The 15,364-nt window shown below is 38.6% G+C and overlaps 1 protein-coding gene across 1 annotated transcript; it reads right to left on the bottom strand.

Annotated features, from left to right (window-relative positions):
• Positions 1–785: 785 nt before the first annotated feature.
• Positions 786–14,424, bottom strand: vwa1 (von Willebrand factor A domain containing 1). Its single transcript, XM_067445613.1, has 6 exons — positions 14,016–14,424; positions 7,093–7,650; positions 5,324–5,653; positions 3,283–3,573; positions 2,148–2,412; positions 786–1,463 (listed from the first exon to the last, which is right to left on the bottom strand). Exons 1-5 carry the CDS (start codon positions 14,098–14,100, stop codon positions 2,159–2,161), a joined length of 1,518 nt encoding a protein of 505 aa, XP_067301714.1. The 5' UTR covers positions 14,101–14,424; the 3' UTR covers positions 786–1,463; positions 2,148–2,158.
• Positions 14,425–15,364: the final 940 nt, after the last annotated feature.

The following is a 15,364-nucleotide window of genomic DNA, read 5'->3' as shown; positions in this document are numbered from 1 at the left end:
ATTTCTTAATTTATAAAATATACCTAATGCATAAATAATTAGTTTATTACACTGATGTTTGGAAACAAAAGCAGACATGGACTGAAATGGATCTTTTTTATTTAATAACTAAAAACATTTAGAAAACTGTGATGTGTAAGATGTGCAGCCAAGCTGGGAATGAACGAGCACCTTTTCATAATACGGAAAGCCCAACTTGCCATTATGATGCAACAAGCAATGACACAAAATATCAGATGACATTTTTTGAATAGCTATAAAAAATGGACTACAAAGTCTAGCAGAATGACCCCAAATAGGGATTAAAAAAGGTGTAGAAAATGACTTGCATTATTAAAAGTCTTTCAGAACAAAAGAATGCATCCCTAAACACTATTTGAAGACCTTGATCCAGCCTGCCAACTTATGTTTGCCTGTTAAGACCAAACTACAAAGAAAAGCATTAATCTGTTAAATGATACATCCAATCTACAGTATGCATGCACAGGGAAAAGCCTGACCCACTGAAAGAGTCACTGTTCTTCAAACAAACCAACCGTGGCCCTTTTGAACCACAAAACATCTGCAACCAACATCTGCGAAGTCTTAATACTTTAGCCACAGTGATTAAGATCCTTGCCAGATTTTTTAGAGTTTCACCACTGAGAAAATCTGCAGCTATGGTAACAAGTTAAGCAGGGTTACAATATTTGCATTGACCTTAAAGAAAAACCAGTGATGGAGGTCATTCAGATTCCCCATAAAAGTGTCTTATTTTTTCAAACTCTATGGAGGCATCTTCTCTCTTCCCCCCCCCAAAATACAGTAACCAACTATAACTGTGATAAATAAATGCATTTGGAGGATATTTACAAACTATTGCTTTGGCGATATAAAAACGTGAATATCTAATGCATTAACATTCTGTCAGTTTAAAGGAATATCATGGGTGCAACTGGAAGTCTGTGGTAAAAGGCACTGCATGTAAATATAAAGTATAGCTACATGATAAAATCGCAAATTTTGTCTGTTATAGTCAAACTGATAATCATTGATCGACCATATAAAGCCGCTAAACGCTCTAACTTTCACTCAAACAGACTGTGCATTACTGTAAATGTGATTTTTGCTTGTGTTTACAAACTGAGAGGTGAGTCAAAATCATCTGCGATAATACACAGCCAGCCACAGATGCAGCCAATAGTGCTGAACTCGCATTGAACCCGAAACATTCCTTTAAAAGGCTCCTTCTTTTGAATTCAGACTCATTTAATCTTTGTATTATAAGTGTCATTTGGGGTGTGTCAGTGCATGTTGTGTTGGTGTGTTTAAAGATCACCATCTATGGGTGATGAGTTTTTTCAACAGAGTCCTGGACTCCCCTGTCCTCCCATCTGTCCATTTGTGGAAAGCTTCTGGTGTTGTTCATCCCTCCATCTTTCGTGTTTGGCAGAGCGGTGCTCCACAGTTCCAGGTCAACGCAGCTGTGCAGCGAAACAAACAAAAGGTGCTGTTATGATGATAAAGGCATTTTTAATAGTGTAAAAAGCTTAACATTTCGCTTTTTGTTTGTCCAACCGATGTATTAATGTAATGTCATATCATTCTGTTCGGTGAAGTTACTTCCCTTTTAACTCTTTAAATCCTACTGTATCATATTTGATATGCAAATTTCTAAGGCCTTTAAATGATTAAAACTTTGCTGAAAAATTAGTTTCACACAATATGCTACATGCCTCCTGTCTTTTTTGCAATGAAATCTTTACTGATCTTTATGTATTCTTATTTTTACTTTATTTATAAAGTAAACATAAGAATACATAAGAATTATATTGTCAGTAATATTCAAAGATAAACCCTTACTGGACTGAAGCAACTTATGGTTATCAATATCATATAACAGTGAAAACATGGAAAGCCGGAAAATTCTGTCAATGGCAAGGAAAGAGTTAAATATCATCTAACTAAGGCATATTATTGGCAAATATAGAGTGACAACTGATAGTCTGTTATATTGATATAAAGATATCCTTGATTTACATTACAAACTAGGAATTTTCTTACTGTTTGGCCATATTTTGGATATGTCAGGCTTTACATGGTTAAGATCCTTATTTCTTATCATAAAATAACTCATAATCCCTATGTTTGACAGACAGGCGCCTCACCGGAGACCTTTCTAAGCAGTGCAGCAGACCCCCTCTCCGCGAGCCGTCCGATACACCGGGGAGACGCAGACCCGGGCTCTGGATGGCACTTGGTTGAGGGTGGTGGACAGCCGGTTGGGTGGTAAATACAGGGTGGAGTGCTGACTTTGACCTCGCTCCCATGTGACCCAGTAACCACGGAGCCCGTCGTAACTCCCTTTCCACCGGAGCTGCACTGACTCATTGCCCACTGTGGTCAGCTGCAGATCTGAGAGAGCTGGCAGCACTGAGAGAAAGAGGGAGAGAGGTCAAGCTTCCCGTTTCATTCTGGGAATCAGAGGGAGGTGATGGGATGTGGGAAATGATATTGACAGGAAAGAGGAATTCCAACACTATTCCAGATACTCCTAATGAATTTAATCAATGAACGATGAACGAATAGCTACACTAAGGTTGTGTTCACACTTGTAGTTCGGTTCTCTTGGTTCTTTTGGTTTGGATCAAAAAAGAAAATGATACATCTAGTCCTGGTTCGCTTAGCGTTCACACTATCATTTTTAACACAAACCTAAAAATGCACAATGAAAAACAGCTTTTATGATATTTATTTTGCTACGAAACTTGTAGAATATCCAAAGCTCTGTGTGCTGGGGTATATGCGCTCACTGTATGTGTGTACGTATAATGGAGCTGAGAACTCGTGAAGAGTTTATAAAATGTGTAAAGGAGTCAAAACAGCACGAGGAATCCCTCTATCTCACACACACTATCCCAAACTGAGATGGGCAACATCACGAAAAAACAGGTATGATTGAGCATTCTGTCCTTTTTAGGGTTGCATCTTGTGACATCAAGTCCTTTTTTTGGTTAGTTTACATGTCTTTGGTCCGTGTTGTGTTCATATATCATTCAAACCACACCAGAGTTCGAACCGAGACCCATCTTTTCAGTGGTTCAGGTTTCCTTGTTTGGTGCACACCAGGGTTCAGCTGGCAGCGTTCACACTCATTCAAATGAACTGCACTAACAGAGCTATCGCACAATAGTTTGTTTTAATCGAACCAAACATGCCAAGTGTGAACACCCTAAGTGCCATTTTAATGGAAAAGGAAAGTACACTTATGAAGGCATGCATAACACATCTGTTCGTCCTTACCCTCCTGTGTACAGGCTTTAACCGTCATGGCTCTCTCTTTGCCGGAGGACTGTCTTGCACTCACTGTGACCAGGTACTGCGTGTCTGGCTGGAGGTCGGTTAGGACTGTTGAGTCCTGCCTGTTACTGACGCTGATCACCCGGAGCGGCCCTGAAGGAAGAGCTGAATACTCCACCTGGTACGCCTGTATGAGGTGAGGCAGCAGCGGAGCCCAGCTCACACGCACACTGCTGCTGCTCGACTCGGACACGGTTACTGTGGAGAGAGTCTGCACCTCTGGCTGAGGGTTCGCTGGGGGAGAAGATATGAGGTGAGTTTCAACAAAGATGGAGATTGTGCAGGTAGTCACATTTCAAAGAGCAAGTTCACTTTTGTCTCTTAAAATATATAGAGGTAATAGAGGGTGCCTTTTTTCACTTAAAGGAACTGTATGTAAGAAATGTATTTCATTTAATCATAAAATGGCCTTGCCTGACAAGCCAGACCCACATCAAGATGTTTGGTCTGGAAACTCCCCATAGACAGGGCTCAATTCGAGGGGCGGGATAAGCGGTTGTCTTTCAAACTCCCTCTGCAGGCGATAGGATAGCGCTACAACCAACCAGAGCAACGAAGGTGAAGCGGAGCTTGTTGATAGATTAAACATTCACCGTATCCGGTCGGCAAAACTCCGAACACATCTTCCCTTTTTAAGAATGACTTCAGTGGCATTCTTTGTTCTTTTCTCAGAGAAAAGCTTAACTCCAAGTCTTCCAGAGTCGCGGTCAAAGCTGATTCGAAAGACCGCCGTTCGCCAGTTTCTGTGTTTACTAGAAGCACGCAAACGCAACTCAGCTGTCGTCATTATGGCCCCGCCCACCGACTATATACGCGATGTGATTGGCCCGGCAAGAGTTGGGCAAATACAGCTCAGAAGGGTATTGAGAGTTGCTAAACGACACTCGCGGGCAGATTAAATTTGCTGCCGCTAGGGTGTGTCTATTTCTAGGCTAAAAATGGCCCTGATATGTCACTAGAAATTAAGAAATCATATTAATTTCAAATACTTATATCACTGACAACAGTAGTCCGGCCAGGGTATTGTCATTATAGTTGTTGCAGCCCTCGACTGATGTTGATGTTGTGTTTTGGTCTGAAGCTCCGCCCTCCACCTATCGACCAATCACAAAGTCAGTAGTGTTTCGGCATCCGGGTTGCCAGCTCTGCTCGGGTCTGCCAGCCAGTTTTGGCTACAGTCTTACATACACTTACATTACATCCACAGAGCTGGCAACCCGGATGTCGAAACACTACTGACTTCGTGATTGGTCGATAGGTGGAGGGTGGAGCTTCTAGCCAAAACACAACATGTTAACATCAACATCAGTTGAGGGCTGCAACAACAACTTTTAAATGACAATATCCTGGCCAGACTACTGTTGACAGTGATATAAGTATTTGAAATTAACATGATTTCTTAAAGTCTAGTGACATATCAGGGCCATTTAATGATTAATTGAAATACATTTCGTACATACATTTCTTTAACATCTGGAACAAAATTTAGGGGGAATTATATCCATATAAATTATATAATTAAATAATAATAAATAAATAATGTTCATATTTAATTAATGCTATTTATTTGGCATAAATAAACATAAATTAAACATTAAAGACACCACAAAAAAAGTAATGGCCTCAAAAATAATTCTCAGTATTCTAAGTATAATGTCTTATTTTTTAATATATTTATCATTTTTATTGTTTTTTGTATTATTTAATGATAAGTTAATGGTATTTAACACTAATAATTATAATAAGAAACAATCATAGTTGTTATTAATAATAATACACTTAATATTCATATTTAATTTATGCTAATCTATATTGTTGTTATTATTATAAGAATGTATTAAACATGAAACACACAATGATCAAACATTTTCATAATTCGAAGTATAGTTTTTTTTTTTTTACTTGTGATGAAATATGATCTGGATATATTCTTGACAGGCTTTAAGAGATTCACACTTCAGCGATGACTCTATATATTGCTCACCCGTCTGTGTAGTAAAGGTGGTCTGAAGAGAGTTCAGGAACTCCAGGTTAGCCTTCGGCGTGAGCGTGACTGTGTATGTAGTGTCTGGACGCAGGCCGGTCAGCTGAGCCGTGCTGGCATCTCCAGGCCTTGTGATCCTCTGAAAAGGACCCAAACCAGTGCCAGGGCTGGTGCCCTGACCTCCGCCCCCTCCGGTCTGCCCTGTTCGGATGGGACCAAACTGGATATCGTAGTAGCCGGGCCCAGTACCAGCCAACACGGGCCTCCATTCCAGCTGAGCTGAAGTAGCGGTGACTGACTTCACCTGTAACCTCTCTGCCCGAATAATCTCTGCATTTGATCAGAGATAAAGAGAAATGAATGATGGTAGAGATTAAATTAGTCACTAAATCCATGCCTAGGGCAATTTCTAAAAGGATGGAACACCACCTGCTCTGCATTATTGCGTGCCATCAATACGTTTGTTTATGTAAGCGTCTGGGAGTTGCACATATGTAACGCCTTATATATGTGCGAAGAAATGCTCACTAATAATAGCTGCGTCTAGCGCTCCGGGGGACTTTGCCGGGGGTCGAAAGGGACAAAATAATTTCTGTATAAATAGCCCTCGTCTCTCATTACAGTGTCTGTCGGTTTCTGTCCCCGTTTCCTCCTGGCACTTCTTATCTTGGAGCAGTCTCAAGCTATTTGTGTCAGAGTTGACTGGCATTCGAGATTCCTTCGGCACACTTGGGCGGAGGTACGGAGCTATTCACACCCACATCAGATCACTCTCCCTATTTAGAAAACACACTCATAAGATTGACTCTTATGTGAAACCAAAGTCTGCAGAGTTTCATAAAGTGTCAAGTTCAATTTTGTGTTTTTCATTTGAGTAGTTCTTTAAATCTTTTCCTGTCATTGACTGGATTATCCGGCTATCCATTTTTTCACTGTTATACAGTAGTGGGCCCTATTACGCTTCTGAAAGTGTAAAGAATTTCTGGATCAAAACACAGGTGAAAAAGAAGCAGAAACAATCAATAAAAGCATTGCTTACGAATATGTAAAATAACGCAATCATCAAATGGCATATAAATGGCAACTTTTTAAAAAGACGCTGACAGGGAATGAGTTAAAATTATAATTTTGCCTCATTTTGATCCAAACTTGTATGGATTTTAAAGTATTTTTTATGGTTTTGAATCAAATTTGAGAACTGTAATATTTATATTGTGGTTTGCTCCTTACATAAATAACTTTAGAAGACGTGGAATATGTACAGCAATAATATGGACTACTTTTATGGGGTGTGTGTGTGTGTGTGTGTGTGTGTGTGTGTTTGTTCGATTTTAACAATGATCATGTAATGGGTCCCAACATTTAACTTTTCAGTTTGATAATTAATGATAATATAGTTTACATTTAATTCGGTAAATAGAATTTTCCAGCAATAATTCATAGTTCTTATTAGATTTTTTTTAACATAATAGAGGTAAAATTAAATGTTTATATTACAAAAATAAATTCTATATGGAATTAATAATAATTGTATATAATATTTTAATTTTAATTTTAATTATAATGATTATCTGTAATATTTTTTAAATAATAATATGAATATTTGCCTTTTTTGGACCTTGACAGTCCATGTATGGTCAATATTTGCATCTAAAAATCTAGAATAACAAAAGTTAGGTTTGGAATGAAATGAGGATGAGTATATGATAGAATTTATGTATTTGCCATGAACTAATGCAGTTTTTGAGATATTTGGGTGAAACACACACCAATAATTTCATTCCTCAAGTCTTCACTGATGATGTTGATATCGTCAATGTCCACAAAGAACAGGTGATCCTCTGTGGGTGGACTTACGACCTCTCTCAGCACTTGGTAGTTCCCATGACCAGTAGAAACCACCAGTACGGCCACGCCCTCTTCTCGCAGCCTTGCCATTGGTTCCTGCACCTCACCGGGATCCACTCCGTCCGTGAGCCAGACCAGAACTCTTGGCAGATCTGGTCTGGCACCTCCAGGCACACCCTGTTTCAAAACTTGGTTCCTAGCCATCAGCAGAGCGTCCACCGTGTTGGTGTCGCCCATTAGCTGTTTAGTCCTCTCCAGGGCTGCCTGCAGTCCTTGCTGGGAGCTGTAGGTGTCAAAGCCGAACTCGAGATGGGGTTCGGTCCCGACCTGCAGCAGTCCCACCCTCACCTGATCCGGCCCCAACGAGAAAGGCAGCAGGAGCTCTGACAGGAAGTCCACCATACAGGAGAACTCGTAGGAGGCCACGCTACCAGAGGAGTCCAGGAGAAACAGGACATCGCCCTCACAGCAGTTTAAAACTGTAGGTGAAAAACAACAGTAGACATTTAAGGAAAATGATCTATGGTTTAACATCCCAAGAGGGGGGAGATGAGTGTTTATTTAGCACATACTGTAGCAACACTAAAAGACTCCAGACTTTCAGAGGCATGAGGAGAAAGAGTTTGTTTGAGTATAGACAAGCTACTAGAGATCCCTTTAGTCGTATTTTAAATGCCCTTGGGGTTTTTCTGCCTTTTTTATTGTCCGCCAGCTGTAAATCGTCCAATTGGTAAAAAGTAAAAGCAAAACACAGTTCTCTTTTACAAGCCACATGATTGTAGCAATCATTTAGCACACACAAGCCCTAAAGTTTAATAGTGCACCCAAAAATGCATCTTCTGTTATCATTTACTCACCCTCATGTTGTTCCAAACCTGAACCACTTTATTTTTGTGAGGAAATCAGAAGAAGATTTTGGAAAGAATGAGTAAGCAGTTCATTGAATTTCAATGTATGGGCCAGAAAATATCAAGAAAGAAATGCACACAGGTTTGGAACAACATGGGGGTGAGAAAATTATGACAGAAGTGTATTTTCCTGTGAACTATCGCTTTAAGGTTAGGGGTTATTTAAAAAGGGGCGATAGTCTTGTAGGGCAGCCTGATTAATTTGATTGATATATATATATATATATATATATATATATATATATATATATATATATATATATATATATATATATATATATATATATATCTTAATTTGATATGATGTATATTAATATATTGATATATATTCATTTGATTATATATATATATATATATATATATATATATATATATATATATATATATATATATATATATATATATATATATATATATATATATATGTAGATTATAAAAATATGTAAATAAATAAATTTCGCTAAAATATTTTATATATATATATAAAATATTTTAGCGAAATATATATATATATATATATATATATATATATATATATATATATATATATATATATATATATATATATATATATATATTGAATGAATTATTATTATTATTATTATTATTATTGAAAAAATGTTTTGTCCATTTTGAAGCTTGACAGTCCATGGTCAATATTTGCTTTTGTATAATGGAAAAGATCATCATGAACTAAACAACAGAAGAAAAAGTCATACAGATTTGTAAGGAAATCTGGGTGAAATATGATGGTAAAAATCTTAATATTTCAGTGAATATTTCATAATATTTCTTATTTGTTAGTAATTTACTAAATAATTTATTTTGAAATAGCTAATTTTTTACTGGTAGTAATAATAATAATAATGATGATTATATATAATCTCAAAATTGTATGGCAAATTGTGCAGCCCTTAAAACAAGCACAGCAAACCTGGAGCTTTTTTAAATCGCAGTTGCATTTTTTATTATTATTTTTTTGCATCAGACATTTAAAAAAAATATGTTATTATTGCCCTAGTATTAATTCAATTGCACAGCTTAAGATGTTTACTATGGAAGTTGAAAAAAGTTTTTACAATTTTGGATGCAGTGTAGACTTAACTATCTGAACTAATTAAATGTTTTCTAGTGAACATGATAAAATGAGGAGTGGCCAAACAAAGATAAGTGTGAAAACGAGTGAGGAAATTAGTCATTTACGAAGGAAGTAGGCTGGAACGGTAGATTCTAAAAATAAGGATAAGAAAACAGTAGTATTTATTAGGATAAGGAAGAACTGGGGGCTTCACAATATTTCAAGAGATGGAACATTTGATTTGGCCATTACAGGAATTTCCTGGCAGAGGAGCCCTCTAACCTGGAGCAGCATGATAAACATAAACAGATGGGGGAAGGAACGGCCCTGCTACTGCATGTTACAACCGGGAGGAGAACGGACAGACTGACGGATGGACGGGTGTGCATGGAGAAAAAGGGGGGAGGTGAGAATTGGCTGTTCCATATGAAGTAAAAGAAGGAATTTAGAAGCTATTCCAGAAGCCCCTGAAGAGGAAGAAAGACTGTGCAAGGAAAAAAGAGCAAGAGAGCGAGTGGGTGAGAGGGAAGAATGCTGCCAAGCGCTCGCCACCTAAGACAATCCAAAGTCGCCCACCCAAATTCTGTGAGAAGAACTGGAGGCCTCCAGACCAATTTGAATCTCATTATAAGAGAATCTTGCAAAAACATTTTTTGTGATAAAGAAGTTCAGTTTCAAAAATGGAACCAATGAATTCTACTGAAATCTAAAACTCGTAAAGCAGCACACTGTGCATAGTTCTCATAGCTTTCTTCTGCTTTGCTAAGAGAAAAGAGCCTATCGAGTCACTTGAACCTGTGACTGCTAGATAATTGACCTTTGCCAGACCACTTGGAACCAGGGTGCGGTGGCACTTTGCACAGAAACTCCTGTAGTCGATGCCAAAATGCTCAAGGCTCATCCAAATTTACTCTGTGAGTCACTGTTGGTGTGTCTATGGTTTTGTTCAGACAGGCAGCGAAAATTGTGTTTTGTGGTAATAAGATTCAAATGAATAGTTTGGCCTTGAAGCTTTATTTGTGTTCTAGTTGGCACAGTTGGTTTCAATGCAACTTCCACAGTCAATCGATTTCATGTATCCATTACTACTTCTCGTATAACCTTGAAGCATCCTAACGCATACACTAAGGGTGCTTTCACACTGGCAAGTTTAGTTCGAAACGGCACGGTTCCCAAAAAAAATTGGTAATGTGAAAGCTGTCATGCGCCCCGGGACTATCTGATGAAGGTGGTCGGAGTTTGGTTGCAATCAAACTGTGCCACGATTTACAAGTAACATATACTTTGGAGCACAATTGTTCAGGAAGAAAAGTAACCTGTGCATGCGTTTTAGCCAATGAAGATGTATTAAGTTTAATAAAATGCAAGGGATGATAATGTTCAGGGCTTGACATTAACTTTTTTGCTCACTAGTCACTGTGTGGTTTTCCAAAGTTACTAGCCACTCAGCAATTGGCCACAATTTTGGCATCAATACCATGGGAGAAAACTGCCAAATCGATATCTTTAATATTATCTCATAATTTCGCAGCAGGGAAATTAAAGGTGCACTATGCAACTTTCCGTCCACTGAAGGGCGCCTATTCAAAACAAATGTGTAGTTTGATGATGCCAAGTTTGAGCGAAGTATCTTGGGACATGTGGTCTTCACCTCACAGCTGGTGGAAAATAGGGCTCTTGCAGAAATCATGTTCATGGATGCGGTTATTAACGTTACTGTAGTTTGAAGCAGAGCAGGACCGAGTGTTGTGGAGCTGAGCACGGCCACTGGAGCGATTGTTAAACAAACACGGCTCGCGAGCACCAGGACTTTTATTATGACGGGGCGGGACACAGTCGCCGGGCGCCTGCACTATTTCCGCGTTTACGGATTCATGAGTATAAGATAAAGCAGCTCTGTTTATCATATTAGATACATTTAAGTGTGTTTAAAATGATGTTATGATGTTACTCTGTGCGTTCGCTCGGTGCTGCTGTGACTTGTTTACACTGCTAAGAGTAAAGCGCTTCTGCCAAATAAAACCGAGGGTAACGCAGATATGACGCAATTGACAGGCGACTCCCTCAAACGCTATGCTGACACGTCCCTGTCCTTGGTTAAAATAGCAATTTTCTCACAATTTACAAATAGTTGGAAACATTTGGGATATTGTAGGTACTCAACTGAACAAAATATATAACACTGGCCTAGTGTTTTGTTGATATTTTACTGCAAAAATACTACATAGTGCACCTTTAAGCCACTGTTACTTTGAGACCTGACTCACGGATCCATTATACTCTTACACATGCATTTTCTTTCTCAACTGTTTACACTCACTTAAACCATAACCAACTGTGTTTACATTAATACTCGCCAAGTGTGGCATTTTGACATTATTTTGTGTGTATCTGACTGCTTAAGTGCAATAAGCAGCAGAAAAGAATTTAGTGCTGAGAGGCGGCTTTATGTGCATGCACTTTGGGTGTGAGCACAAAATCTGCAAATAATTTGCAAAATTATGCACAATACACGCAATCCCAAGCCGAAATTCAAGCCCTGTGACACCAACAATATTCATCCGGAGCAAATGAAACAAGTGAGTGAGGGGAGGCGGGTTTGTTTGTCGGAGAGATGAGAGGAAGCGCCGCTAATGTTGTGTATCTATTCTGCGGAAGATGAGTATTGGAAGTGTCACAGATATTTCAGTAACGATATGTATAAAACAATCTATATTTTTAAAAACACTACATTGCATTGAAACATGTATGGAGTGACAACCCACATTTGGTGGGTTGGCGGGAGTTGATGTCAAGCCCTGATAGTGTTGATGATTTACAATGGATACGAGCGAGAGTAAGCTTGCAGTGTAATCGCACATACAATCAGACAACAATCAGAAAGGCAAATGAAAGGCTGTGTCAAAATATTCCATTTGCAAGCAGCAGAAAGTCGCCTTCATGCCACACACATACAGTAAATTCAAGTTTAATTTACTCGGCACCAAATTAATAAAAAACACAATATATTGACCCCATTCTGTTTTCTATCATGCGGCGTGCACGTTTGTGATGACGTAAGATGAACTCAAATGCATAGGGTTTGATAGAATCAAGCTGAGTGTGAAACCAGACCAACGCTGCGGGCGGCGCTGGGAACAATCGCACTCGGATCACAGTGTGACTCAGGGTAATTCTGCGCCCTCCGCCTCCCCAGCACCACCTGCCTACTGCCTAGATCTGCTACAGGGGTCTCCCTTTCTCTACCAGCAGCAGCAGCATGATTCCCTTGATTTCAGGTCCTGGTCTATACCACATATAGTCTATTTTTTGGCATGCTTTGAATTGAGTTGTGTTTGAATACGATCATTTTTTGCTATCACATAGTGAACTATCTGACATTCACTAGTGAAAGAGTGGCTTTGGATACAGTACATGCATGAATTCCTCTGTTGCTCATGAGTTCATTGCGATGTCATGATAGACATCTACAGAGGCAAAGTGTACACAAAACCCCTATTTTCTGGCATTTAATTGGTTTTGCAAAAACGTCTGATAGCCTTACATTAGTGACTGACAGGAAGAATCCTTTTGCACGCCTCACTCAGTGTGTATGTCAGTGATGTGCTGACAAGAAGTTATTGCTGTTCTATTCACACAGCAAATACTCCCTGTCAGTTATAAATCCTGAAAATTTAAGGCAGTGACATCAATTATATAATTTTTTTTTTGTCAATCCAAATTGTGTTTGAATATTACTAGGGAGATAATGCTTTACTGCGACTCAAAGAAATCAATAAATTAATATTATACATTTTTTTGTTGTTGTTAATCAAATCACTTAAACTTGGGCCATATGTTTTAAAAGAAAAGAATCCCCTGAGACAATGTGTGAAGGAAAAGGCTTTTACACACATGTTTTTCTTCTAGCTCACATGTTTATAATGTACGTCTGCTGGTGCTCTATCAGTCATGTTTATCAGAAATGATCTCCAGATATCTTCTTTTAGTTGCATTATTGTTTAAAGGGCTTTGAGATCTCGATTTTAATCACAAATAGAATAGATCACTGTAAAAATTGATCAGATGACTTAACAAAAGTGAGGAAACAGTTGCCTTAAAACTATTAAGTAAACTTCATACGTAATTTAAAAAATTAAGTTTATCACTTAATAGTTTTAAGGCAACTGGTTTCCTCACTTTTTTTAAGTTCAGTCAACTGATCATTTTCGAATAGAATAGAATAATAAAAGTAGCAATATTAGCTAACATGATATATATATATATATATATATATATATATATATATATATATATATATATATATATATATATATATATATATATATATATATATATATATATTTATTTATTTTTTGCTCTTTGGTTTTTCTAAATAAAAGATAATCTGCTCTTCTGAATCCGGTACTGACTTATCTCATCTTGATCCGGTACTGACCCACATGACTCACCTGTCCTGGCTCCTGAATCAAATGAATCACTTGCCCTAAAACATGACTCACCTCAATCAAATACCGAGTCTTGGCGTGTTTTACCGTGTCAGGTAATTGTATCAGGTATTGAGAAAAGAAACAATTTACCTAAATTACCTGAAGAGCATAGAATGAAATGTTTATCAGATACTGAATGCTGATTTAACTTATATAATTGACTTCAATAGCATAGTTTATCATTCTGGTTTTGGGTCATGGATTAAATGTTTGACTCAAATGAATCGGCTGAATCAAGCAACGAGTTTTGAATGAACGTATTTGATTTGACTCAAATAAATTGAGAACCGTGTGCTGTGATTTGGAGAAGACGATTCACCAAAATCTCACACTGAGCTCCGAATAAAAGCATGACTGAAACGACTCACCTGAATCAGGTACCGAGTCCTGAGCGTCTCCTGTCCACAGAAACAGGCTGAATAAAACACACGTGAGCGCCTTTCTGACCTCCATGGTGGATTTTATGTGAAGATTATAGTCAATTCTGGCCGTTAACGCGTCTACATTGCCTAGCACAATTTATATTTCTAAAATCCGCGCTGTTCACTTTGAAAGTCGCATACAATGCAGGCAGTCGCCAGAGCTGTAGTAGGCTATAACTGCAATGAAATCGCAGCTGCAGCACCTGCGTGTCTATTTTACATGATTTAAGCGCAGAAAACGAAATAAACACGAAACCTTTTGCGCTGCCATAAACTACTGATCAAACCCAGTTTAAACCACGGATTAAAACTCTCTCTGTCTCTGTCTCTCGGCTACTGAATGCAGCAGGTTCCCTCCCGCCCCTCTGTGAACGGCGCACTCCTCCTCCTCTTCATGTACTTTAGACGGGCACCAGCGTCACTATCTTGAACCTGTGCCCGGTTTCTGGTGCTTCTGATCTTTATGTTACAGTTATTTTCTTGCTAGGGAAAGGGCATATAATATGTATCATTATGGGTAACTAGAACTGCCCACTGGGGTCAGTACACAGAGCCTTTAAGTTGACACCATGCACATGGTCCCATGACAATATATATATATATTTTTTTTACACATACCATGATTCATGTTCTGATTATGCATTTGGGTCAATACATACTTTAATAGTATATTTATATAATTTATCATATTATAATTTGTAATAAATATGATCAAACAATTATTACAATTAATATTTACAAGTCATCTAAGTTGCGAGGTGGGGCCTCCATGAATCGGACTTGTTTATTCAGCACATCAGCACCACAGATGCTCGATTGGATTGAGATCTGGGGAATTTGGAGGCCAAGTCAACACCTCAAACTCATTGTTGTGCTCCTCAAACAATTCCTTAACCATTTTTGCTTTGTTGCAGGGAGCATTATTCTGCTGAAAGAGGCCACCACCACTAGAGAATACCGTTTAAAGGGTTGGTCTGCAACAATGTTTAGGTAGGTGATACGAGTCAAAGTAACATCTACATGGATGGCAGGGCCCAAGGTTTCCCAGCAGAACATTGCCCAAAGCATCACACTGCCTCTGCCGGCTTGCCTTCTTCCCATAGTGCATCCTGGTGCCATGTGTTCCCCAGGTAAGCGACACACACACACCCAGCCATCAACGTGATGTAAAACAAAAAGTTATTCATCAGACCAAGCCACCTTCTTCCATTGCTCTGTGGTCCAGTTCTGATGCTCACATGCCCACTGTTGGTGCTTTCGATGGTGGACAGGGGTCAGCATGGGCACCCTGACTG

Source organism: Pseudorasbora parva, chromosome 6 (genome assembly GCF_024679245.1).
Source record: "Pseudorasbora parva isolate DD20220531a chromosome 6, ASM2467924v1, whole genome shotgun sequence".
Lineage (NCBI taxonomy): Eukaryota > Metazoa > Chordata > Actinopteri > Cypriniformes > Gobionidae > Pseudorasbora > Pseudorasbora parva.
This window is presented reverse-complemented; position numbering and strand designations above follow the sequence as displayed.

Bases quoted from the DNA above. Each gene is read 5' to 3' on its own strand.
- vwa1 (XM_067445613.1), bottom strand. From the start codon at position 14,100: ATGGAGGTCAGAAAGGCGCTCACGTGTGTTTTATTCAGCCTGTTTCTG. The intron at 5,654-7,092 runs GTGTGTGTTTCA...GATCAAATGCAG, and splicing joins CTTGAGGAATGAAATTATTG to AGATTATTCGGGCAGAGAGG. The intron at 3,574-5,323 runs GTGAGCAATATA...CTTCTCCCCCAG, and splicing joins CACCTTTACTACACAGACGG to CGAACCCTCAGCCAGAGGTG.